Source organism: Esox lucius, chromosome 4 (assembly GCF_011004845.1).
Source record: "Esox lucius isolate fEsoLuc1 chromosome 4, fEsoLuc1.pri, whole genome shotgun sequence".
Taxonomy (NCBI): domain Eukaryota; kingdom Metazoa; phylum Chordata; class Actinopteri; order Esociformes; family Esocidae; genus Esox; species Esox lucius.
In genome coordinates, this window is record NC_047572.1 from 26,424,184 (window position 1) to 26,451,990 (window position 27,807).

General features: G+C 44.5%; 1 protein-coding gene across 11 annotated transcripts in view; it reads right to left on the minus strand.

Moving 5' to 3' along the window:
• Window positions 1-27,807, minus strand: part of rapgef2 (Rap guanine nucleotide exchange factor (GEF) 2) — a 96,872-nt gene that overhangs the window by 39,394 nt on the left and 29,671 nt on the right. For 8 of the 11 annotated variants that reach the window (XM_034291784.1, XM_034291778.1, XM_034291779.1 and 5 more), the window contains exons 2-7: window positions 25,250-25,320; window positions 24,137-24,193; window positions 17,723-17,806; window positions 10,573-10,648; window positions 7,699-7,866; window positions 3,586-3,603 (exon numbers count right to left, since the gene is read on the minus strand). In XM_034291784.1, coding sequence (XP_034147675.1) covers window positions 3,586-3,603; window positions 7,699-7,866; window positions 10,573-10,648; window positions 17,723-17,806; window positions 24,137-24,193; window positions 25,250-25,320 — 474 coding nt within the window. The remainder of the gene's footprint in view (window positions 1-3,585; window positions 3,604-7,698; window positions 7,867-10,572; window positions 10,649-17,722; window positions 17,807-24,136; window positions 24,194-25,249; window positions 25,321-27,807) is intronic. The other 3 variants (XM_034291785.1, XM_034291783.1, XM_034291780.1) reach the window with 1 other exon arrangement.

A 27,807-nucleotide genomic window follows, 5' to 3' on the forward strand; every position in this document is an offset into this window, starting at 1 on the left:
TGTCCTTGCGGGATTTGAAGAGGATTTCCTAAAGAAACCAGGAAAGGGGGGACCACTAGGATATTTCTAGAACAATAGTCCCAGACACCTCCCAAGATGACGGGCAAGTTAGCAGGTTAGCATGTTTGACAGCTATTGGGAAATGTAAAAGTGCACAACAATAAATGTGCATGGAATTAGAAAAAAGACCGACAGAGTTAAGGTGTTTAACCCAGCATAAAACGACCCTACATGGTAAACACAAAGTCGTCCTCCTGACCATTACATCTGCACTTCATCTTTGAGGCAAAAAAGGTGATACAGCATGTGACAATCTGAGTGACCGGCCGACCGGCGGGCCGATTCAGTAAGGCGTTTAGGAGTACACAGGCAGCTTCCAGTTAAAGGATTACTACGAAAGGTCAAAAACCTTTGGGGAAATACACAAGAAACCAACCAGAGGGAGAAGTACACCCACTGTTCCAGTCAGGCACATGACAATCGGCCAGCCACGGTGTCATCACCCGCTGGTGACCGTAAAACAGGGCCAGTGAGGGGTCGTCATAGTTGTATATACAGGTCAAATGTTACAGACCATCCCAAAACAGCCCATCTCACTTCACGCAGCGCCTCCGACTCATCAAACGCCAATAGAAGTGTGTGATGGAGGGGGGGGGGGGGGCGGGACTATGGTACGTCACATGTTGTGACATTTGCTTTTGATACAATACCAGCAATGTTGTATGATTCTTTCTGCGCTGGTTGGCTGCACCTGCACCCAAAAAAGAAACATCTAAATCTCCATGACTGATCGGAGCTTGCTTTCTCGTGGCTCTCGTCCTTCTGCAGGAAACAATGGTGTTTGCAACATCAAATGACACTAAAATCGAATCTCAACACACATGGCAGCGGCGGCTAATCATGGAGATTACATAACGTTGTGAGGTTCCTGGCAATACATCCACCCTGTTTCTTGGAAAATCAGTATGCAACTGTCCACAGACGCGTAACATGGGAACTACAAACATTTGAAAGCCTTTCCTCTCCTCATGTTCTGTCACTTGCTTAGCCAAAAAGAGGAGCATAACCAAAAGAGAGAAGGGGAAAATAGAGAAGAGGAAAGAAAGAGAAGCATTTTCCTCCCCAGATGGTCATTATAGAAGCAGGTTTTTGTGACAGTTTACATTTAAACCTGAGGCTTTTGTATCCTTGCAACAGCTGAACCTAGGCACAGCAGAACAGGCAGTCACAAAGGACAGCTCTAAAAATAGGACCAGTTTTTTTCACGGGCACGTCTGTCTGACAGGTTTGTCTCACTCTTGCTCTTTCTCGCTCACTTTTGCCCTGGTCTGAAATGAACAGTCATATAACATTCATATTTCTTTCCCCTCTGTGTCATATAGTTTGGTTCTGAGACAGCAGTATCCAGGAGCTCAACAGGATGTGATACATTTGAAGTATCTGATGAAGGATTTAAATAGTGAGTTTTCATCTAAAGCAGTAAGTCCAGTGATGAGAGAAACTTAAAAAAACATATACAGTGGGGAGAACCAGTATTTGATACACTGCCAATTTTGCAGGTTTTCCCACTTACAAAGCATGTAGAAGACTGTAATTTTTATCATAGGTACTCTTCAACTGTGAGTGACAGAATCTAAAACAGAAATCCCGAAAATCACATTGTATGATTTTTAAGTAATTAATTAGCATTTTATTGCATGACATAAGAATTTGATACATCAGAAAAGCAGAACTTAATATTTGGTACAGAACCCTCTGTTTGCAATTACAGAGATCATACGTTTCCTGTAGTTCTTGACCAGGTTTGCACACACTGTCGCCTGGCAAAACGGACTTTCAGAAAAGCATCCCCAAAGAATGATGTTTCCACTGCCATGCTTCACAGTTGGGATGGTGTTCTTGGGGTTGTACTCATCCTTCTTCTTCCTCCAAACACGGCGAGTGGAGTTTAGACCAAAAAGCTCTATTTTTGTCTCATCAGACCACATGACCTTCTCCCATTCCTCCTCTGGATCATCCAGATGGTCATTGGCAAACCTCAGATGGGCCTGGACATGCTCTGGCTTAAGCAGGGGGACCTTGCGTGCGCTGCAGGATTTTAATCCATGACGGCGTAGTGAGTTACTAATGGTTTTCTTTGAGACTGTGGTCCCAGCTCTCTTTAGGTCATTGACCAGGTCCTGCCCTGTAGTTCTGGGCTGATCCCTCACCTTCCTCATGATCATTGATGCCCCACGAGGTGAGATCTTGCATGGAGCCCCAGACCGAGGGAGATTGACCATCATCTTGAACTTCTTCCATTTTCTAATAATTGCACCAACAGTTGTTGCCTTCTCACCCAGCTGCTTGCCTATTGTTCTGTAGCCCATCCCAGCCTTGTGCAGGTCTACAATTTTATCCCTGATTTTATTCCTTTCACAGCTCTCTGGCCATTGTGGAGAGGTTGGAGTCTGTTTGATTGAATTTGTGGACAGGTGTCTTTTATACAGGCAATGAGGTCAAACAGGTGCAGTTAATACAGGTAATGAGTGGGGAACAGGAGGAGTTCTTAAAGAAAAACTAACAGGTCTGTGAGAGCCGGAATTCTTACTGGTTGGTAGTTGATCAAATACTTATGTCATGCAATAAAATGTAAATTAATTATTTAAAATTGTGATTTTGTGGATTTTTGTTTTAGATTCCGTCTCTCACAATTGAAGAGTACCTAATTTTTTTTTTTTTTTAAACATTGCTTTGTAATAAAACCGTATTGAAGGCTACTCATAATGGTTTGACTGCAGCAATGTTGGAACACAGAAATACATTTTTCTTTTAAACTAATACATACACACAACCAACCTAAGTACTGATTATTTTGGACAAAGCACTGGACAAATGTGTTTGTCAGAAATAACTCTATTATTGGTTTGGAGTGACTCAAGCCTTTGTATTCCAACCCTAAATATAAAGTAAGAGTAGAACAAAAACCTGTAGTATTGCCTTCTGGTTTTTTACTCTTGAAAATCTCTGTAACATTACTTAACGGTTGAGATTAACTGTTCCTCCATCAGCTAAATTGCACTCATTATCTCCGTTTTTTTTTGTCCTTAAGCGCTTCGGAAATCATTGTTTTCACGCTCACATCACTGATTCCATTCCCTCTTAAAATTCCTTGGCTGAACCTACTTTGCTTTTGTTATGTTTAATGGTTAATGCAACACTTCAGTGCGGATTAGACTTACTTTTTGATGTAAAATTGTGAATCACGATTGAACAATTGCTTTACCCTTTCAAATCCCGACAATATAGCTAGAGGAAAAGCCATTGTTTGGCACGCAAGATTTTCTCCTCTTGTCAGGGGCGTAGGTAAGAAAATATCTGTCATTCCAGACACCATGAAATGAAAAGGGATGTCTAAAGACTAAGAAAAGGTATATCTAAAGACTACGACGTGAAAGCAAGAGACTGAGAAATACACACATACAAACACAAATAGCACTGGCACCGACAGCTACAGAGCACAGGTTAGCGCACACACACACACGCATGCACGGACACACACACGCACGCACAAACACACGCACAGTGTGTTAATAGTTACAGTACCTGAGCTTTTATGCATTCCTGGGAGCGATCAGGATGAAATGAAAGGCGTGGAAAGAAAAAGAAGCAGAGAGTAAGATGGCCGTTATTAAACAAGTCACTCAGGAATGAAGACAGAAGATCAGGCCCAAAGCCTCAGACACTGATAAAAAAGCATAAGTCTGGGTCAGTTGGGTTACCAGGAGAAACACACCAACATGTATATTGGTATTTATTATTAACAAATAGAGTAGATTATTGATCGCTCCAAATACTCCCAATCTGAGTGTGGGCATGACAGCTGAGGAGGGTGCGAAACAAACCTGTTAAGACATAAAGGGTCCATGGCAACAAGAAAGTCTCAAGCCCTCAACACACACCCACACACACACTATGAAGAAAAATGCAAAACGGTTTGGAATCATCATTAAAGGCGATAACTTGGGTCCCTCTTGGGAGTTTTGAATGTATATTGAAACAATTAACAACAATCATGGACGCAAATGAGCCGACGTGTGGTTGGATGAAGGGAAGTGGGCGAGCGGGGAGGCTGAACTGAGGGGCATTGATTCGCGGAGGATGTCTCTGGCCGCGTTCATTCCAGCCCTGTAATTAGGGAACAGCTGCTCAGGGCCCCGACAAGACCTTGGCGGCCTTCGTGCAGAACCCAAAGAGGAGGATTACTCCATGATCAGGTGGATGGAAAGAGGGAGAAAGAGATGACAAAGAGAGACAGAAAAACACTTTCCCAGAGATTAGAGTTCTTACCAGATTCTTTTGATGGACATAACTTCAAATGTCACTATATCAGGGAATAGCAAAGTGTGAGAGAGGAGAGTGAGCAATGAGAGAGAGAGAGAGAGAGAGTGAGAGAGCAAGATGGGGGAGAGAGAGAGAGTGAGAGAGCAAGATGGGGGAGAGAGGGAGAGTGAGAGAGCGAGCGAGGGGGAAGAGAGCGAGCGAGGGGGAAGAGAGCGAGCGAGGGGGAAGAGAGAGAGAGAGCGAGCGAGGGGGAAGAGAGAGAGAGAGCGAGCGAGGGGGAAGAGAGAGAGAGAGCGAGCGAGGGGGAAGAGAGAGAGAGAGCGAGCGAGGGGGGAGAGAGAGAGAGAGCGAGCGAGGGGGAAGAGAGAGAGAGAGCGAGCGAGGGGGAAGAGAGAGAGAGAGCGAGCGAGGGGGAAGAGAGAGAGAGAGCGAGCGAGGGGGAAGAGAGAGAGCGAGCGAGCGAGGGGGAAGAGAGAGAGCGAGCGAGGGGGAAGAGAGAGAGCGAGCGAGGGGGAAGAGAGAGAGCGAGCGAGGGGGGGGGGGAGACAGTAGGGGTGCGAGGAAGAGACAGAGACGAAGAAAAATGATCAAAAAACAGACAGGCTAAGGGACCATTCTGAGTCAGACAGCATGGTCTTCATCAGAACGTGTGCAGGCAGAGTCTTGTTCATTCCAAGGTGTCTGACAGCGTTGGCTGCAGGGATTACAGTGAGTCCGACCCACCATGGGGGTTCTGACGTCCTTTTAGAGGCTGTTCAACTGGGTTTTCATTTGGCAACTGTCTTTAAGCATAGCTACTGTTTCAGTAGCTGATAGCATTAGCCAGATCTGACAGCCAAGCTTCAATGCTTTTCATTTTGTGGAGAACCAGCATAGTATTTTTCTGGGACTTCTGGGTTAAATTCTTCTGTAGCAAGTGGTTTTAAAATTCTTTATACAAATATATATTTGTGCCTTGCCCATGGGAGTATGTTGCGAGGACATTGGGCTGCACAGAGAACAAGACATCCCAAAGAGCAAACCAGTTCTAGGTTAGCGTGCCACCGGACAGACACGTCTGTAATCATTTTGTAGAACGTCGCAGATATTGGGCCTTTTCCACGTAATCAGGTCCACGTGCTCTGTACTATCTCTGAGCCACCAATAGTGACAGGAGCACTGCTGGAAAACCCGACAGTTTAAAGACCCTCCCTACCAAAAAGGAAGAAAACGACTGCGGAAGTCAGACCCGATGTCATCACAGGAAGACTGAAACAATTATTGCAGTAAAACGGGAATATCCCGTTTGTCATTACAATACACAATACATAACCGTATTCCGAATGTCTAGCAAGTCAGATTATAAGGGACTTAAATGTGAATGACGAAGACAACCAGAAACTTTGGCTTCTCCCCGTCAAAAGTTTCTACCTGGTTCAGTTTTCAACCATAAATTCGCCTCAGGGTTCTCTAGGCGAAAAAAAAAAAAAAAACAGTACAGCTCGGCATTCAAAAGGCGGGAGATTAGCGTGCTAAATGTCAGCTTAGCATCTCACAAAATGTAGCTTTCCCCCTGTGAGCTCAGCGGTGGCAGTATAGTCACCACAGAAGTCTCTCCCTCTCTGCACACATCCCTCCAGAGCATTCTACTCCACCATGGGCCTCATGAAACTGCGGGTTAAGGTGACAGACCACTTGTTCTTCTCAAGGGGGCTCTGAAGAGAACTAGGACTGCGTGATAAGCGTTGTCGGGCCCTGAGAAAGTTCAGTGTCCTTTTATGTTAAAACCGGAAACAGCTAAAATTAGGGGGTGTCTTTTGGCGGGTGGGTGGATGACATCTTGTGCGTTTCTGCTTCGTATGGCTGACCCAGATTATTCCAAACGAGCTGTGGTACTCCTCATGACGCCATCCCTTGGGAATGGCAGGAATGGGAGAAACGGAACGAAACGGGGCAGAACAGTGGTGAGCGGAAAAACAACGCTGGGTATGGGATTGCATTATTACAGTGAACGGCACGGGGAACGTTTCGTGCACTTAAAATGGTTCCCACGAACAACAATATGAACCTCATTCACTACATTCAAGGGCACACTTGATTACGCTCACTGGGTCCCCGTGAAGGGAAGACACTTTGGGTCCCCGTGAAGGGAAGACACTTTGGGACCCCTCTCAGGCACTGACGTGGACACCTCGTTGGACTGAGGACTGCCTCTCTCAAATGTCTCCACACATGCTGGGATGGGGGCGGGGGGGGCGGGGGGGGGGTAGCTTTGGAACCACATGGTGAAAAGGGTCCCTGTTCTCTCCTCCACACTGACTGCTCTCTTCTCCTCCTCCTCCTGCTGCTGCGGATTTCACTGGAGGATCTGACCAGCTCTATAATTACCATCCACATCAGCCCCTGGTGGGGGACTCAATCAAGCCTGTTTCCAACAACAACCAACCAGTAACCAGTTTCACAGTAACAGAACACAGAATATCCCACATGGGGTAACAGGGTCAAAAAGAACTGAACGTTAAGGGGACTGATGTTGAGGCAAGGCACTAATTCTAGAGGGAAACAAGTCTACAAAGGCACTAATTCTAGAGGGAAACAAGTCTACAAAGCAGCAAAAAGCCTATTCACTGAGGTGAAGGAATAGTCTCTCTATTAAGGTCAAACAGAGAGGGTATAGGTCTAGCAGCAAAGGTATAATCTGTACCAGGAGGAACCAGAAAGTACTAGGAGGAATCAGAAAGTACCAGGAGGAACCAGAAAGTACCAGGAGGAACCAGAAAGTACCAGGAGGAATCAGAAAGTACCAGGAGGAATCAGAAAGTAACAGGAGGAACCAGAAGGGGAGAAGAACAGTTGGACAGTTGAAGGGTGAAATGAGGCCAACCAGCCCACATGCAACCATGACAACAACCAACTTCAGGGTACAGTAGAAAGACACAGACCCTGAAGAGCATCCCAAACCACCAGCAACCCACTAACTAACAGGAAACACAGGAAAGTGTTCAACAGACTAAGGCTCAGAGTGACTGAAGCTGACACAGGAACACAGGGTGACACAGGAACCCATGCTGACACAGGCCGACACAGAGACACAGGCCGACACAGAGACACAGGCCGACACAGAGACACAGGCCGACACAGAGACACAGGCCGACACAGAGACACAGGCCGACACAGAGACACAGGCCGACACAGAGACACAGGCCGACACAGAGACACAGGCCGACACAGAGACAGGGGCAGGGCAAGACACGGGAAAGGCTAAGCTCAGCCCAGACAGAAACTCAAAACTCCACCAGCTTTATGCTCCCTCTGCCGGAGACACGCGGTCGTCCAGCAACACCCAGCAGTCTAGTAACTAAGGAAACGACGGAAGGTAGCTCGGTGGTGACTCACCGTGTGGTATCCCCTGGCTACCGGCGGCTTGCCCGTGGGGTACGGGTCAACCGTGTCGATGATGGTCTGCCGCTCGCCCTTCTGGTTGATTTTGCGGAACCTCCGGCGGGACTGTCGGTGCGAAGCTTGTCGCTGGAAGTACTCCTCATTTTCTTTCATATAGTCCACCTGGGCACATGGGGTAGGAGGAGAGAGAGGAGTGACTTTCCCTTTTCATCGCTGCCCTCCTCCTCTTCCTTTTCCCGCCCCTCTCACTGCGTAAAAATAACAGTGTGTGTGTGTGTGTGTGTGTTTGTGTGTGTGTGGGCTGCGGCCGTCCTGAACCCTCCTCTCACACGTCAAAGGGAGTGCTCACAATTTCAAGAGAAGGAATACGAAGAGAGAGAGAGGGATAGAGGAGCCTGTGTGTGTGTGTGTGTGTGTGTGTGTGTGAGACAGAGACAAACGAGATGTGAGAAAGAGGTTCAAGCAGAAAGAGGACGGGACCAAGAGACTGACGGAGAGAGGGAGGGAGACAAACAGAAAGACGGGAGGAATTCGAGAGAGGGAGGGAGACAAACAGAAAGATGGGAGGAATTTGAGAGAGGGAGGGAGACAATCAGTCATTTAGTCAAGTAGCCAGTTGTCTTTCGTGCCAGACGGCTTAATTCTGCAGGTCCAGCAACAGGAGACCAGTCAATCAGCCAGCCAGGTGGTGCCCTGCCTCACAGAGGGACTGGCCAATAAAATGAATACAACCATGTAGGAGAAAAAGTCCAAAGCTAAAATACGGCAGACACTTTTTCCACTGCTAACTTGAAGGAATATGAATGTGTTGATCGTTCTATGACTATGGTATGCAGTAGTAGTCTAATAACACTGAATGTGTTGTTACATGGTCATACGATCATATGCAGTAGTAGTCTAATAACACTGAATGTGTTGTTACATGGTCATACGATCATATGCAGTAGTAGTCTAATAACACTGAATGTGTTGTTACATGGTCATACGATCATATGCAGTAGTAGTCTAATAACACTGAATGTGTTGTTACATGGTCATACAATCATATGCAGTAGTAGTCTAATAACATTGAATGTGTTGTTACATGGTCATACGATCATATGCAGTAGTAGTCTAATAACATTGAATGTGTTGTTACATGGTCATACGATCATATGCAGTAGTAGTCTAATAACACTGAATGTGTTGTTACATGGTCATACGATCATATGCAGTAGTAGTCTAATAACACTGAATGTGTTGTTACATGGTCATACGATCATATGCAGTAGTAGTCTAATAACACTGAATGTGTTGTTACATGGTCATACGATCATATGCAGTAGTAGTCTAATAACATTGAATGTGTTGTTACATGGTCATACGATCATATGCAGTAGTAGTCTAATAACACTGAATGTGTTGTTACATGGTCATACGATCATATGCAGTTAGTAGTCTAATAACATTGAATGTGTTGTTAAATGGTCATACGATCATATGCAGTAGTAGTCTAATAACACTGATGTGTTGTTACATGGCATACAATCATATGCAGTAGTAGTCTAATAACATTGAATGTGTTGTTAAATGGTCATACGATCATATTGCAGTAGTAGTCTAATAACATTGGCCTGGTGCTGAATGACACATGAAGGAGTTTTACAGTCGGCACAGTCTCCTCCCTCAACAGCTTCTTCACTGCAGCTTCACATTTCACAGCACTCAGCTATGGGATTACACTTCAAACCTCTCTCTTCCTCTCACTTCCTTTATCTGCTGCCCCACCTCAAGTCTCTCTCTCTCTCTCTCTCTTTCTCACGGCCTCTCTACCTCCATCTCTACCTCCCGTTCTCTCTCTACCTCCCGTTCGTTCTCTCTCTACCTCCTGTTCGTTCTCTCTCTACCTCCCGTTCTCTCCCTCTCTCTCTGCAGAACTAACTGCTGCCATGGCAACCACAGTGGAGCCTTGTTGGAAGTGTGTGAGACAAGAGCAGAGACGACATCAAAGTATCACCTCATATATACTGGATGTGTACGCGCGCACGTATATATTTTTACGTTTGTGGATTGGTTTGTGTGTGTGCGTGCGTGCATGCATGCCAGTCATTAAGTGTGCTTGCTAGTATGTTTTGGAGCCTGGGAGCAGGACAGAGGGGGCTGCTGGGGTCTCTGTATCATAGCCCCCCCAAAGAAGTCCCCCAGTAATTACAGGGTGCTTGTTGCTCCCATCATCTCTGAGGGCCATGCCAGAAGTCTGATTGTGTGTCTGTGTGTGATTACGTGTCTGTGCATGATTATGCCTGGTGTGTGTGTGTGTGTGTGTGTGTGTGTGCGCGTGCGTGCGTGCGTCCGTGCCAAGAGAGAAAGAAAATGACAATAGGCTTTCAGATGGAGCCGGTCTCCAAGGCTTCCTGTTCGACTGCAGATTGCATTGTTCAGCTACATGTACATCCTGCTGAAGGTTGATGGATCGGGGTTTTCTAGAGGCCTGCGCCAACATTTGATTACACCACACAACTGGGTCAAATTCTACATTAACAACCAACAGTTGCCCACGACAGCAGAGGCTGAATGTTGGAAATAACAGTGGCACTTAATTATATTTGTTAGACTGAAGTATGCAAATGCAAAGTGATTAGACAGCAGTTGGTAATGGAGCAAGTCGTACAGACAAACAAATGGAAAATAGACATCCAACAGGAATACCTGAATATGTGTCCGCACATCTGAATTGGGTGTAATGTTACTCCTAAGACCTGCTATAGGTCTTTGCTAAATCATGTCCTCGTTAACCCCCCCCCCCCCCCGCCCGTCCCATTACAGTCTGCGGTGGGCTTCTGCCCATGACGCAGCTGTGGTATCGTTGGCAAGGGAGGCGGGACTCACCACAATCATCTCGGAAGGTTCCAGAACGATGCACTCACATCCACGTCTCAGGCTCCCGGCCGAACGCTTGCCGAAACTGGAGAAAGAGCGTAGGACAGAGAGAAAACAGACATTTTTAGGGCAGTGGAGAACCAGCTCCCAACAATGCTTTTCGCTGGTTATCGGTGAGATTCAATGTGAAAGTGGGGTTTTTCCTGTCCCGGGGACAGGACAGATGAACCTTTACTCCACAGTCCCGCCTAGAAGTTGGAGAAGGAGCCTCTGACTAAAAATACACCACAAGTGGAAAAGTCCACTTGATGACATCACAGGCCATCTACTATGTGTGTTCTCCTGTGAGAAGGGCTGTGGAACACTCAAGTGGAGAAACCAAAAGGTCTCTAAATGGGGCGGGAGCCATGGAAATTATGAATAGTTAAATAAATAAATAAAATAAAAATAAGGACCGGTTGAATAAAGAATGCAGGCGTGGTCTGATGCATTCAGACCCAAAGTTTAGACACAATGGCTCCCTTGTAATGCATTTCCAAAATCATCAACACCATAATACGACCAAACAGTTTTAACCACTTTTTTTTTTTCTTTTTCAAGATCAACTGTAGTTACAGAATAAATACAAAGCGGTCTGGGAAAGTATCCACAAGTTTGGGATAGGTTTTTCTCTATGCTTTGCAAAATATCAAGTAACCTTTCTTGCCATTTCACAACCAGTGGGCTGCCAAGGCATTTGAATAAGTATCAGATTGACTAAACATTCTACTAGGAGCATCTTTAATCCAATCTAATCAAACCTTAAATTAACTGTCCACTGAAACCACACAATTCAAAGATTGTATGCTGGAAACTTACCAAGCAATGTTTTCCTAAACTCATATTTAAAACCCAAGCAAATATGTAAACACATTTCTTTATCCCTCTCCCTCTAAGGGAAGAAACTGTATATTTGCTCTTAAAAACATGATGTGACATAAGAATTAATAACATTAATACAATATTCAAATTATTTTTTATGTCATCGAAAATGGTATTAATATATTGAGATGGCAAGAAGAAATAACTTTTTGAAAATGTTTTTTATGTATACTTTAATTAATGTCTATCTTGGATTTCATATATTGTTATAAAAAATACATATGCATTCTATTTATAGTAATATTTATAATGACAAGTATACAACCACACCATTCTTTTGTTCGGTTTAAACTAGAGTTTAATATCCAATGTGAGATTTCAAGATGGAACCGCAAAGAAAACCAGAAAAATCTAGCGCTTGGTACACAGAACTGGGATTACACAAGATTAGAACTATCCTTTGATGTTCTGAGGTCAAGGCGCTAGGCTAACTTTTCCCTATTCAACCCATAGTGTCAGGGCTCATAGGAGAACATCTGTGAGCACCACGGTAAACTGCACCAAGGACAGTGGCGCAGTATGCCCATCCATCATCCAGTCCGCTCGAAGAGGTGGCATAACTTAAATGATTTAGAACCCGAGGCCCGAGGCGAGTGCAGCCACGGTCTGATTTGGCGTCTACGGGTGTTCGCCCCCGGGGAAATCGGCCTACTAGCACCCTTCTTTAACAAGCTATATTACACTCGCTAGCATGACAAAAATGTGTCTCTCCCACAATGCCTTTCTCCATAAATGATTTGGAACCCACTCAATGACTCGTTCACATACTTGTTTATTCCCATTAATCCTCAACACTAGTACTTAGGAATCCAAGAATGCATTTGATGAATGGCAACTGTTTAAAAAGCAGACCTCAGTCAAGTGTGTTGTAAAAGTAGGACGTATAGGCGTGGCTATTTGTGCCGTGTGGGGTAATGTTAATCATTACCGTTTGACCAGACTGGTCATGAGACTGACTTAGCTGAGGCTTAATGGACTCCCATCTGTAACACAGTGTTTGTTGACGTCGTATAAGCAGGATAAAGGCAAACGTGATGTTTACCCCGTATGATCTGTTGTCATAGTTACTTATTACGCGTGCTTGTAATTAGCAAAGCCAGACACACTACACCCCAAGAGCATGATCGACTTTGGAGTTTCGAAAATAAAGGGTTTATTTTGTTAGGAAGGCAGTATCTACCTTTTGCAATGAATTCTGGAACTTGTGATATTCAATGAACAGACCAATGAACACGTTGATGAACACACAGACCAATGAACACATAACCCTAATCTAAACCTAACCCTAACCTCAATAAATTAACATTTATGCCTAAACTTTACCTAGATGTAATGCCTAACCCTAACCAAAAACTTAACCAACAACACCTGGACCTTAAAGAAACCCCAATTCTAAGTCTAAAAAGAATTGTAAGTTTGGCCCTAAACTTAAACCCTGAGCTGGAAATGGACTTTTGCCTCATGGGGACCGGCAAAAGGTCCATGTGAGTCAACTTTTAGACCTAAAACACACACACACATAAACCCATAACAGGAGACCACCAAATGGTGCGCGGAATCAATTATTTTAATTTAGGATCCTTTCCTTAAGTACTCAAATGTCATTTTATAGCTTATCTTCAAATGCTAAAAATATTTTCACAACCTATAACTTGTACATCATGTGATGTGGTAAAGTGTTATTTACAAATGAGCTAAGGCTTACACCGCTGGGGGAACTTTAGGTGTTTTGTAATCAGGTCTGAGAGATTTCTAGGGTACTGAGATCTGTTTTACAAATAATGGCGCAGAACGTTTTTGCACAACAAACAAAACACACAAATCAGTCTGTGTGGACCGAAGGGTGAGGGAGATCTAACAATATTCATCAAGTCATTTTATTTCAATTCACAAAGCCTCCACCTTATACCAATCATGCTAAGTCAATTTGTGTGTAGTTGTCCTTGACTGATAGAGCCATTGGGTTTCTTCCAGTTATGTTCCGATAGGCAGATTTATTTCTAGATGTACAAGGTATCAACATTTTTCTTTTAAAATACAATTCTGTGGAGACGATATTTCATGATTTGGCCAGTCCCTCCCCTCGGCAGGTTTTGTAAACATCATCCCAGTAGACTAACTGGGTACTTCTGGCTGGCTAACTATACTTTTCTTTTTTTGAGAGTCTCTCTGAATTCTGTAACTTGTGGTATTTTATGAACAGACCGACATTGAACATGTAAATTCTACTGCAAAATCACTGCGTGGTCCAAACCTCTGTAAAACATATTTCCCGATAATGGCAAATATTTTCAAGTGGTTTTCCAAACATGTACGGCCCCTAACAGTCGTGTATGCAAGATGTGGCCTCAGTGTGAGAACAGTGACTGGCAATGTATCAATCGGACTACAAGTGTGTACTTGTATGGATATGATAGACGAATCGTTTGCTCTGGCTATCATTAAAAATTCCCGGCATGCCAGAGCCCTATGGCTACAAGTCTTTTCATGGCCCTTGGTGTGTAGGTGACAAAGGAATTCCATCTCTCCTGCTCACATGGCCTACGTTCCCGCGTTCCATAACGGCGTGGGTGTATGAATTGTCACTGCATGCCATTGTACGCTCATCGCAGCCCCCTCCCACCGTTTATGGGCCCCAAGCCCCTTTGAGATTCTCTGTGTGGATGAACCATGTCAAATCCCCTGTGGCGGACTGTGAGAGACCCGCAGTGAGGTCTCCATACTCAGATAAGCCATTAAACCAGGAGCCAGAGAGGGAGGGGAGACGGGAATGTTTTTTTTAAAAGCCCCTAAGCGGGTCAGAAATTAAACTGTTATGAAACTTTTGGGTCTTGAAGCCAAGTGGTGGGAATTAGGGATGGGCATTTTAAATAGTTTGATTATTCTAATTAGTACAATTATATTCATATTTTCCTTGGCGATCCTGATATTTAAAATACATCCAACAAACAGCTTCTGAACGTTATCAGTTGTTTGACACCCTCCTAGTACAAGCCGCCAAAGGCCGAAGAGACGAGTTAGAGTGCATCAAAGAGCGTGATTACTTTTTGCCTGTCTAACACCAACAGAAAGCATTCAGGCACACATTAGCCTGCTTGAACTGCAAATAGCAGCTGACATTGCAGCAGAGAATTCACAAGTGACAAGGCACATGACTTTTGCTTCCCACAATATGACTTGCACAATGACTGAACAACACTACTATAGGGTAGAATGCATTGCTTTTAATGGATACTCGGACCCTAAACTTTCCCCAGGCCCTCAAAAGAAAACATGGGGTTACATTGGTGGTGAAATTCTTAGATGTGAAACCTTCTAGAACCAACTCTCTCTATAAACATCTACATCCAACACATCGCCCCACTGAACTAGGGACTCAGTGTGAGTCCTAACAATACCAAAATAAACAGAGACATACCTCACATTCCTGACATTCTTCAAACAAATCAGCATTTTATAGATAACAGCTTCCTTGTTGGAGTAAAGTCAACATTTCGGCAACAACCTAATACTGAGCTACTGTGTGCGGTTAGTTCTAGAGAAAACATGCTCTCACAGTCTCTCCCAACGCTTGAAAGTTAAGAAAAGTTTGTTTCATACGCACCCTTCGGTTCCAAACTATTTGGCGGACTGAAGTCTTGTCACGTGATAGTATCCCCCCTTTAAACACTTCCTCAATATTTAACTCGTCCCACAAGAGTATATCCAGTTGGAGAAGTACTGTTCAATCGCAGCATTTCGCTCTGCGTGCATTGACACCCTCGTAGTGGGGTTTGAGTGACTGAATGTGTCAGGGGGTGTGTGGAACATTCCGACTCTGCCTTTTTTTCTGGCTACGCTGAGTGAATTCCAGCCAACATTCCAAAGCACTGCTAACTTCCTGCAGAGCTGAGAGAGGACAGGCCAGGAGTTTGGCCAGGCGTGGGGTGTTGGGAGTTAGAGGGACTGTTATTCCCTACACACCCTGAAGATGTTACACATGAACCCTACGAGGTGCTAGGCTCAAGAATCTAAAAGCATTGTAAAGTTCACCATTGTGATGCCAGAGTATATTGTGGCATACGGTATTGGTTCGGTCTTTACTGTCTTTCACCCACAAACACAGGTTTTATACTGGTTAAAATGAGAGAGAAAAAGGTTTAATAGTTATGCAGATCAAGTGACCGCAAAAACAATGTACTTCTGAAAACATTCCCTAAATTAGTAAAAAAAGATATATATATAATCTTATTGGTTGAAAATCCCATAACATCAAAATGTGAGTCCTTCCCTCCATCACAGACGTGTCATTGTACAGCAATCATCAGACAAAAGCAGAGCAGGATCTCGTCAGGAACTTATCTTGGTTGCAAAGTTGACCACAACTTCCACATTTGACCACATCCACAAAAAAAGTGCAGTGCAAGTACAAAGATTACACGCAAGGTTCTACATAGGCCCTTGGTTAGAATATATGCAGCCATTTGGGACAAAAGTAGGAGGCTCTATGCGCCAATAATGTTGGTATTCCCTGAAATATGGGACGTTTTTGCTAAGAACAGCTGACTAACAGCTGTGCTCAGGATTACAGAAGGCAGTGCTCTAAGATCAATTTATTTCACTGGAAATGCAGTGATTTGTCAGGTTCAGAGAAATTGTTATAATAAAGGGGAGGGATGACAAATAGAAAGAGAAGTGTCACCTGGTATTTGGCTAACATAACACAGCTAAGGGCTGTTCTTAGGCACGACACAGAAAAGAGTATCAGCATGTATTATTTATTACTATAATATTATAACAATGATGATAGATAAGTAAAAGGCTACATTTCAACGGCATGAAAGATTTGACACAGGTACACTAAGCCCAACCCCAGGCATTGGTACAAGCCAAAGATTAAAACACAGTATCTACATGAAACGTAACGAATGAAGACAAAGTAGAATTCCATGTTTTGTTCATGCTTATCTTAAACCAAAAAGACAAACTGAAGATTGTAATTTCTCAATAACGGGATGAAGTCGAACACTGTCTGAGGGGTGGTGTAGAAATGAAGAGTGTGGGCCCGTTCCCTGATTCATTAAAACACCCACCCCAAAGTGAATTCCAGCTTGTCTTTAAAAGCCCCAAGAAATCCCGTCACTGGCGCATTCACGTTCCTTACATCTAGAACAATCTGCCCCACTCAGGCCACAAGCTGCCCGCACCAGCATCGTGTTTAAGGACCGGCTTAATGAAGTGCTCAAGCGCTCTGATTGGCTGGCTGTTCCCCTAGCGATGGCAATGAAGGACACATGATAACCACCGTGATTACTTATTGTGCTGTGATTTCCAGAGGCTTACAATCACACTGATAAAGGATTGAACTATTTGGGAATAAATTTTATTGTGGTCATCGCAGCAGTGTTTTGGCCGTCATGGAGAGTATGTCCAAGGCTTGCTGGACCACATTGCTGGGAGACCAAGCACAAAATTACATCCGTACAGCACCTTTACCTTAATTTCTTGTAAAGACTGCATAGGTAATGTGATTGTGTCAATGTACAGTACTATTTAATCCAGTTAAAGGTAAATGACAAAATAAAGGAACATTTGTTTATCTACCAGCAGCCAAACTATACCATTACAGTATAAAAATCAAATTCCAAATTTTTGGAAACGCAGCGAATAAAGGTGATAGAAACCATGCAGCTTGGCATAGACTGGACACGTTTCTCCTGCACGTCTGAGGGGTTCCTAGCCTGCCGGAGACACACGCTTAGTAAACATTTTCAGACAGCTTCTACTGGTTGGCCATAAAGCGTTTAAGTCTAATCTGCCAATATCCCCAAATCCCTTCAGCACCGAGACACACTTTCACCTTGGAAAAACTAAAAGGTTGAATTGGAGTGCAGGGATCAGCAGTCTAAGAACTGGCCCAGGACTTGTGTCTGACTGCAACTAACCCAGAGGTATGGGTGAAAGAATTAGCACCCAGATTCTGAAGTCACTGCGCTTATTTTTCTTTCACACGGTTTCATCGCATTGTCTTAACAAGGCCACAGTCCAAAAAGTGAATCACACGTACTTGATCACACCCTTGAATGACCGAGACTTACATTTCAGTTCGGTGCCAAAGAAATTCAGAATTTACACTACACTAAAAGTCTTTGGACAAAGGAATACGTAGCCTTACTGACACGTGAGACAGCGTCAAGTACAAAACGTGATCACAAACTAGCCGATTAAACACGTTCCCCACTGTTTCTGTTATTCTTACCTGCTCCTTGGTAGGAACATGGACTCCTTGATGAAGACAGACCCGGAAAGTAGTATGTACCAACAGCTTCCGACATCGTCCGGGCTAAGAGAGAGAGAGAGAGAGAGGAGAGAATTGAACCGGTGAATCACTCATTTAAAACCGCCAACACCCAAGTGTAAACAGAGACAGTGTGCTACAACATGAAAGATGAACTAAACCCACGCTGACCCTAAACAGTTCTGCTTACTGTCAAGTCATTCCAGCAGAGTGGATGACACACGCGCACGTCTAGATTCCGAATCAAAACTGCCGCGCTGACATTTCCAGAGATGATACTCTTAGGTTTGCAGTTTATTTAAAGTAGACAGGATTACAGTACATTAGCTAAATCGGGTACGATACAATAGTCCAACAACAAGTTATATAATGTAAGGGTTCCCATTGATAAAACTGTTATAATGAAGCACAGACCTAGAAAGAAATATCAGTAGAGACAAATTACAACACAGACACACACATTTCAATTTGACTACCACACAGTGGGATTTAGTTCAAGGGACATGAAGACAATAAATGTACATTAAAGAGTACATTTCTTGCCTTTTTACTGTATAAAAAATAAATATATATATTTGGACACCTACTAATTCATGGGTATCTCTTTATTTTAACTTTTACTATTAAATAAGACGTATGAAAGGATGTCTTTGAAGAACCCACAATACAAAATGTATTTTGTTTTATTTAACACCTTTTTGGATTCTACATCACGCCATGCGTTATTTCATAGTTTTGATGCCTTCAAGTAAATATAAAGAAATACCCTTGAATGAGTAGGTGTTACTGTGTCTCATATGACTACAGTGGAACATATGATAAACAGGACAAATGTGAGCTCCTCCCCATTTAACCTCCCAATTTAAACATTTCAGTCCTCCAGTAACTACAGAGCAGGCAGGGCTATCTGAGAGGTTTTATACCCAGACAGAACATTGCAAAACTTCCAAGAATTCTTGCGACAGACTCCCTTGCCCAGACCAGGATGGTGAATTGGAGAAGTTAATTTTTTTGAAAAATCTTAACTGTTCATTTTCTCAATTTCAAAGCAATATCTAGATGAGACAATTTCATAGGTTGCTGAAACTGTTGTTACTACAGTAATGTGACAAACAGACAGATAAAAAAAAAAAAAAAAGGACAACTGTACAACACTGCCTTTAGTTTGGAGATGAGCAGTTCGGCATGACACAACAGTTACACCAGATTACATGTTCCTGCGCGAAAGCCGTAAACGCTAACACCGCCATGATATCACTCCAAATACTAACTGTAGATTTCTATGGGAGCAGCACCTTTACACCAGTTCACACTCCACACAGCATTGACCATCTTCTGAGCTTTATTGGTGCTCTGCAGTCCCGGGAGAGATCTGCACACGTTAGCGACGAGCCACAATTCTACATGACACCACAGGCTAACCGGCCAGTTGCCTGTACGTGTTGGTCAGAGCGTTGAGTGGGTCCCACTGGGGCAGGGTAGTGAGAGGTGGTCCACCAGAAATGAATCGATGGCACGGAGGGAACACCAAAGGTGGGTGTAAAACTCTCTTGGAGAAAGGCTGGACGGGTTAAAGCAAATGCATGTACTGCATGTGAGCGTGCACACACGCACACACATGGAGGATGAGAGAGAGAGAGGAACAGTATACGCTAAAGGTTTCTCATCACTAAGAACAATGTCTCTCGTCCCCCATCTCCACACCTTCATTCTGGAACTAATGAGGCAGAGTACAGCACACTGACGCAGCCAGGATCCCCTCTACCGTCCCCCTCCCTCCCCCTCCCTCTCTCCCGACGCTTCCGCCTTGTATACCCCCCCCCTACCCCCACCTCCCCCATGCACTGGCCCCCTTCATCCTTCTCTTCCTCGTCTCTCACAGTCGCAAAATGAAATGTTCAATTATTAATGGCTGGCACGCAGAGGCGCTCCCTCGCTGAGGAGGCGAGCAGCAGAGAACACAAAATGTGGATGAAGGCAGGAGAGTGTTATGCGCCAAGACAGCTTGACTGAACTGGGTCACAAGCGTTTTTTTTTTTTGGGCGAAACGATGGTAAGAGAAGAGCTTGACGATGAGCCCCCGGGAAGCATTTAGAGATGGAAGAAAGGTGGCAGGAGAAGTTACAGCTTAGGGTATGGAAGAAGCTGAAGAGGAAATGTTAGATTTTTTCTGGCCATCAGTATCATCATGAGACACACCCTTCCTTATGAAAAGATGATTATGATCAAAAGATGTTTGGTGGGGGGGGGATTAAAAACAATGGCTGGAGCCCATTTGTAAAGGTTTATAACTACAAAACACAGACAGAATAGAAAAACATGCGCACAGATGGACATATTGTGATATACTGAGATGACAGTCTACTGCCAGCAGCACACAATCGACCCCCCTTTTGGGGTTTCAGGTTCGGACAGAACCGGAGTGGAAGTCGCGACAACCCGGCACTACGTCGGAACCACCTATATGCACCTCCCCTCAAAGAGTACCAGGGGGATGCCCTACCCTCCTCATAATATAAACACATGGGTACATGCACACTGTCCACACAAGTGTTGGCCAACACACACTCTCTGTCTGGCACGCACAAGTTCGCAGGGAGGGTGGGGAATGGGAAGTCACAACTCCCCCAAGCTACAGACAGAGTACCAGTCGCCCTCTCTCCCCCTTGGCACGTTTGGCCCATGGGATGGTGGCTGAGTGACTTTTGGCCAATGGGATGGTGGCTGAGTGTGTCCTCTGACTAGGGCATTCCGTGTGTTTGGGGGGAGGGGGAGGTGCCCCAAAGGGGTCTACAGATGCACTCCTATAATAAGATTATACTGGCTATTCTGCATTTCTGTTGTTTAATCAGCTCCAGCACCAGTCTAAATTAGATGTAGGGTATATCGTAACATGTAGTCATGCCGAAATGCAGTGTGGGACCGCTCGGCTTGTTTTGCCCAGTGAAACAGAATACATAACAATTATGAATGAATTGCAATTTTTTTAAAAAGGTGGGTCGCTCCCTGTTTAGTTCCGTGTGCTGCAATAAAGAAATGCTTTGCAACCGAAGCGCGTTGTTTGTGAAATGAATACACCCCCATAATAGTAATAGCACAGTAACCATTAGCTGACGGAAGTACCACACGGTGGCTCAAGCATTCAGTAACCATGGCTATAAATGTACTCGCAATCACTCGTAATGTCTTTTTTTAATACATTAATTCGTATGTGTGTTTGGGTTCACGGTGCAGACCGAGACGAATACTGTTCCACCCAGAATGAGATGCCGAACCCCTGTCTCCGAACGAGGGTTGTTAATGATTAATCAAAGATTGTTTAATTGTCGATAAGAATTTGAGCAACGGCCTTTTATTTTATCGACGTAGGGAATATCAGTTTAGTGTTACTTGCGAACGCTATGTAACTAGTTGGTGGAGGGGGGCTCTGAATAATATAAAGCGGTATAATCCAATGAAAGATTAAGCGAGCAAAAATAAGCGTAGCTTGTGATCATTTTGATTTAGTTCACTAGAAATACTGTGTGTCAAAATTACACAACGACAACGATTCATTATTGTATTTGACAAAGAAACTTTATATTGCCTTGGTTAGGGGTTCGTCCTCTCAAACGACCATTACATCGATGTTCGTTAGAAATAATAGTAATCAACAACAGGCAGAGCATGACACGAGATTTGTCAGGTAGAGAAAGATATGAGATCAATAAATATTATTGATAGTAAAGTTTTTTTGCGGTTAATGAATTAGGTGGAGCATTCCTTTGCTAGCCACAGTCACCGGGAGCATAGAAAGGCGCTACTGAGAAAAAGTAACTTTCTGCGGGATATTCTACAATCGCTGGATGGAGGAAGGTAGGCCAAATAAAGGAAGATTCCCCTGACAATACATACCCATCCCTGCAACATCAGGGCCATTCAAGCGGGTGTTTTCAACTGCTGGAGTAACCGCACCCCCATGCGCTTGTGACTCGCCCTAGAGCATTTTTAAATATAGAAATCAATAGGCTTGATTGGAAATCATACCAGCTAGCCGTAGTCTAGTGATCGGAGTCCAAATACACTTCATTTTAATTGTTTTTTAATAATGGAAAAGGTTTGTTTTTGCAGATTGTTTGTTTATATGTGATATGGTTGTATAAACTATTCATGGTATATCCGCAGAGTGCGTTGTCGGCCTCATTTTAATGACGTAGGCACGCTTATCCAAAAATGGTGAGTTTTAAAATAAAGGCCTATGTTTAAAATGACTTATTATTCACTGATCTTTTGACTATTTCTGTTTTAAAATGTACTGTTTCCATTTTTAATCCAGCAAGGAGGCATTGCGTTCATTTTCTGATTATTTGGTTATCTACATGGTGTTAAATTTGTCTACGTCTAAAATTAATATTTTATTTAGGAACAAAATGACACATTGGAGATTTTTTGTCATAGATATATATTTTTTTATAAGTCTAATCGATTGATTCCAAAGTCAGTCAGCGATTAAGAAAAAGCCTCAAAATATGGAACCCCTGTCTCCGAAACCCCGTCTCAAGCTAACGTGTGTGCAAGAACACAGAGGAAACATGAGTGCCCAGGATCAATCTGACAACTACGGCATTCAAGAAAAATATAGGGTTAATTATTAATGAACCGTTTCCTCATTTGCAAATCACTGGGTGTTGATAAAGCGATTTCCTACCGACGTCTTGTTCTCTCCAGCTGGATGACAACAGATACCTCTTAAAAAGACACGCAGGGAAAACCGTCCTATGTTGAAGTGTAACCATGATGATCTCCCTGCCCATCTAGTAGTGGGGATTTGCGAGAAGAATGATCTCTTTATAAGGCTGCCACGTGAAGGATCCCCCTTTGTGCCCTGACTGACCCCAGGAGGATGACTGCCACGCACCCTTTGGAAACAAAATGGAGTGTGAAATCACTGGGACTGTCCATCAGCGGGGGGTGAGGAGGGGGGCTTCTTGAAGTATGTGTGTGTGTGTGTGTGTGTGTGTGTGCCTGGCTCTTAGCCTCCTAACAGTATGTCTTGGGGCAGAACAATGGGTGGCCCGCGCCTGAGTGCTCAGGAAGCGCAGAGGGCCCTTCTCGTCTGATGCACCACTCCCAAAAAGGTCACGATGCGGCGCCAAAGGACGTAACACACGCAGGCACCCGCGCACACGCAGAAAAACCACACCCACACCAGAAAAACACCACATGCATAAAGGCTTGCACTTATGTTTGCACACCACCAGGATACGCACACTCGCATGCCTGCGCACACACACACACGCGCGCTCATGCACACGCACACACACAGGCAGGCAGGTGTTAACACCAGGACCGCCAAATGTGTTTGAGTGTTTAATTCAAATTAAACTGCCATTTTGAAAGCTACAACCTCCTCCTTCCATTACTTTACTAAATAGGCGTATATTACATTGTCCCGTTGTCAGATTTCTAAACTCACTAACAGAAAGCTATTTAGAGAGTATTTACCCGTTTTTCTTTTTACCCCGTTTTCCCAACTTAATCGGCCAATAGCCCACAGCACTTATTGTTGGCGCCCAGACCGCTTATGGTACCCAGGCGCTAATCACCCCTCACTGAATGCATAAAGTCAAGGGATGAATGCGCGATACTCCCAGATGAATGATAAAGTCCTGGTTGAGTTTGAATGAACTTACCAATGAAATGCAAGATTTCCATGACCATTCAACAATTTAATTAGGCCATTTTGGAAACATAATATAAACGATATAGGCTACTTGACAACAAGGGGACAATGTAATATACACCTATTTAGGAAAAGCCATGGAAGGAGGGGGGTGTAGCTTTCAAAGTGGTTTAATTTTAATCACAAACTCAAACGCCCATTCCCTTAGGCCTTTGGCGGTCCTGGTGTTCAGCATGTTCAACCCTCTCAAGACACACCACTATCTCATCTCCTCCAGAAATGGAAGATAAAATGCAGAGCATTATCTCAAATGGCCTGGCAATCCTGTAGCCTATCACCCAAGACCCGTGATCTGGTATCCATTAAAGCTACATTTTCTTATTAATCCACAACTCAACGGCTTGTAGAGAAGGCCTAATTCAATTGTTCCTCGCAGGTTTCTCGTCTTCAGCGGTGCAGCAGAATGGTTAAGAATCTCTCCAAGGTACCACTGGGAGGGCATCTGGTGAGCGCATCCACGCTCACGCTCATTTGTTTTCATTAGAGCCATTCAGACCGTTCATCTGGCTGCTGTGGGCCAGAGGGGCCTAACCACAGTTTAAGAGGACCATCTGGCAGAGAATATCCACATATCAGTTATTAACAATGGATGTATTAAGAAAACCTACACCGCTATGAACACACAAATGTAGAGTGCACAATCCGTTACTTACTAGTAGAGCACCTCATTGGCTTCATGTCTTTCATAACGCACCGTCTCACACATGATCCTGCAAGGATAGAAAGTGGAGAAAACGGGAGGATGGAAGGGACGAGGAGAGGACGGAGGAGGAGGAAAGGACGGAGGAGGAGGGAAGAGAAGAAAAAACAAAAAAAGATTGGGTTCGTTACGTCTTTAACCTTTTCTTAAAGGAGAGAAATGCAATTCTGAAACAAGTATTTCAAAATGTAACTCAAATGCTTAGATGCTAAAAAATTGTCTTGGGAACAGTTCTTCAAAACAAGGGGAAGAAAACAAGCCCCTGAGAATGAGCTGCCTCTGAGGTAAACAACAAGCCTCTTGCTTAATCCCATAGTTAGTGGAATTTCTGGCCAGCGGGGTTTTGTGCTAAGGGGTAACTGACTTTCTGACCACAGGCGATGTGGACATTCTCAGAGAATCAGAAGGTGGGCAGAAGCGCTTGGTAGTGTGTGTGTGTGTGTGGAGTGGGGGGGGTCAAAGGGGTGGGGTAAAGGGGTCAAGTTCTGGAATGTTCTAGCGGGCCCGGGTCATGTCCTCCGGTATTGTTCCCAAGCAGTGTAATCCACATCTATGCACACATGGCCTGATGGGAACCCACTCCTGACCACACACTGTTTACCCAGAGGCGGGGAGCCAACATGGAGCTCACAGCTAATAAATGGGACGAGCTGGAGCTTACATATTACAGTCTGATATAGTCTCACCTTCAACTACATTCAGTCATCAAGGTGTTGCTCTAGTGGATATAATGATAACAGTAGCTGTGCTACATATTGGGATATTTTTTCAAGTGATCTATTATCTTTTGTGTTAGTCAGTTGTGCCTGCTAGAAAAAAAAAATATATATATATATTTCTAAAGTGTGTCCTACAATATCTGATCTAAATGACTACTGGGTTTTATTTGGGCTTGCCAATGTAGGGGTGGGGGGTGGAGAGGTCACACACCAAGACCTGCCAGTCGAATGGCAGTGAGGATTCTCGATAACACGCTGTTTCGAGGAAACAACGGTGGAAAGACAGGATTAGATGGCACCGTGTCTAAGACAACCAAACCGTACACCCTGTTAGTGGAAGCTCTCACCTCAGCTGGTGCTCTCTGAGGTTGGACAGGGCCTCCATCCCATGCAGATAGGAGTATACTATCTCCAGGTCCTGTGGAGTTAGAGCAGATGGTCAGTTTTTGGGTGGTCAGTAGTTATTAGAGGTCAGTAGGTTATTAGCGGTTACTTTTAAACATTTGGAAGCCGTCAACATACGTACAGGATCCACAATTTAAAGAATGAATGAATGTCAATTAAATAATGTCAGCGTGTGAATGAAAGTGAAGACCGATAAAGAATGTCTTGTTGAAATGTCAGAATGTGAGTGTGTGTACGGAAAGGCAGGGAAAGTAGTTAGCTACTACCAAGGGGGAAAGACCAGCAGTTCCACTGTAAGTCCCTATTCAGAAAGACCAGCAGTTCCACAGAAAGTCCCTATTCAGAAAGACCAGCAGTTCCACAGAAAGTCCCTATTCAGAAAGACCAGCAGTTACACTGTAAGTCCCTATTCAGAAAGACCAGCAGTTACACTGTGAGTCCCTATTCAGAAAGACCAGCAGTTACACTGTAAGTCCCTATTCAGAAAGACCAGCAGTTTCACTGTAAGTCCCTATTCAGAAAGACCAGCAGTTACACTGTAAGTCCCTATTCAGAAAGACCAGCAGTTTCACTGTAAGTCCCTATTCAGAAAGACCAGCAGTTACACTGTAAGTCCCTATTCAGAAAGACCAGCAGTTACACTGTAAGTCCCTATTCAGAAAGACCAGCAGTTTCACTGTAAGTCCCTATTCAGAAAGACCAGCAGTTTCACTGTAAGTCCCTATTCAGAAAGACCAGCAGTTACACTGTAAGTCCCTATTCAGAAAGACCAGCAGTTTCACTAAGTCCCTATTCAGAAAGACCAGCAGTTACACTGTAAGTCCCTATTCAGTGAGTCTCAGGTGGTGCCTCGGCCTGTGGCACTCATCCAAGAAGTCCCCATGCAGTCGGCACAGAACAGCCCCTGTCTGAGGGCCAACACTGGAGCAGTGACACAGTAGCAGTGACACTGGAGAGTACTGAACACTGGACCAGTGACACTGCAGAGTACTGAGAGAGTCTGTCTGGCCGTCTGTCTGTCTGCCAGCTTGCCCGTCTCTCTTTCTGCCAGCCTGCCCGCCTGTCTGCCTGCCTCTGTGTCTGTAAGTCTCCCTGCCTGCCCGTCTGTCTGCCAGTCTGTGTCTGTAAGTCTCTATGCCTGCCGGTCTCTCTGCCTGCACGTCTGTCTGTGCCTGTAAGTCTCTGTATGTCCGCCTGCCTGCCTGCCCGACAGCCCGTCTCTCTGCCTGCCTGCCTGCCCGACAGCCCGTCTCTCTGCCTGCCTGCCTGCCCGACAGCCCGTCTCACTCTCACTCAGTAAAGGTGATAATGTCTTTGCCACTGGCAGCATTCTGATACATGGACGGAGAGACAGAGTGGTCAGCAGAGCTGGTAGCTGGCAAAGTGGCCTCTGATAGATGCTGAGGATGAGACGTGCCACCCAGACAGGACCGAAACAGGGCCATGTACACAGGCTCACAATGTGCCCTAACTGACCCAAGCCAAGGTTATAAAGAGAGTGTGGAGCGTGAGCAGAGGGTACTGAAATAAGTAAAAAGGGTGGGATTGCAGGGGAGGGGGGGGGGGTCAAAAAGACTGTGTGCCCTTTGTTTGTAGAGTGAAGACTGAAGCTTGATGTCTGGGCTGGGTCCCCCGTTTTCACAGAGGTCCCCCACCCAGCCCATGTGACCTGGGCCAGGATCCATGGCAACCAAATACCCAGCCTGCCTGCCTGACATCCACCCAGTCTCTACTCCACAGCAGAGGGACATAGACAAATACACCCACTCACAGAGGTACCGACACAGAGGTACCGACACAAGTAGTTGACGAAGACGTGCCATTGCCCCACTCTGTGTAACATAATACACCCAAGGGAGAAGCACCTCATTTAGGAGAGATTTACTTTTAAAGACCAACAAAGAAAACAGGACGGGTTGCGCTCCCCTTCATGCGTCGGAAATGTGTCGGCTGACACCGAATGGATCGGTCAACCAGACTGAACTGCCCCAGGTTGGAGGTTAAAAGGTGGAGAAACGGGAAAGATTGAGTTTGATAAAGGCCTCAATATTTCAACCAACCAATCCATTCTAAAGCGTGGGTGACTGCCCTAAAACAACATCCCATACCTCAAGTTATTATTAGAGCAACCCACATTCTGAATTTTTGCACAATGAAACAACTATAAGATTTTGCTAAGCTTGTAACGCTAACAGGATATCAAAGATAGGCCCACATCCCCTGAAACTATACTAGATGCATTCCTTACAGAACACTGTTAAGATCCTCGTCTGAATTAGAACAAAGAACACCACTAGGTTGGCCTTCAAAGTTCCACAGACTCGGTTACCTCGCCCTACCGTTACATCACACAGCACGGTCCCCAGCCGACAGTAATTGAAGCCCTCTGTTCAGCTGTTTTGTAAACTGTGTCGTACTGCAAGTTCTGCACGAGACTGTTTATGAGTCTGGCGCCATCTACTGTACAGGACAATTCAAAATAAAAACGGAGCAATCTGAT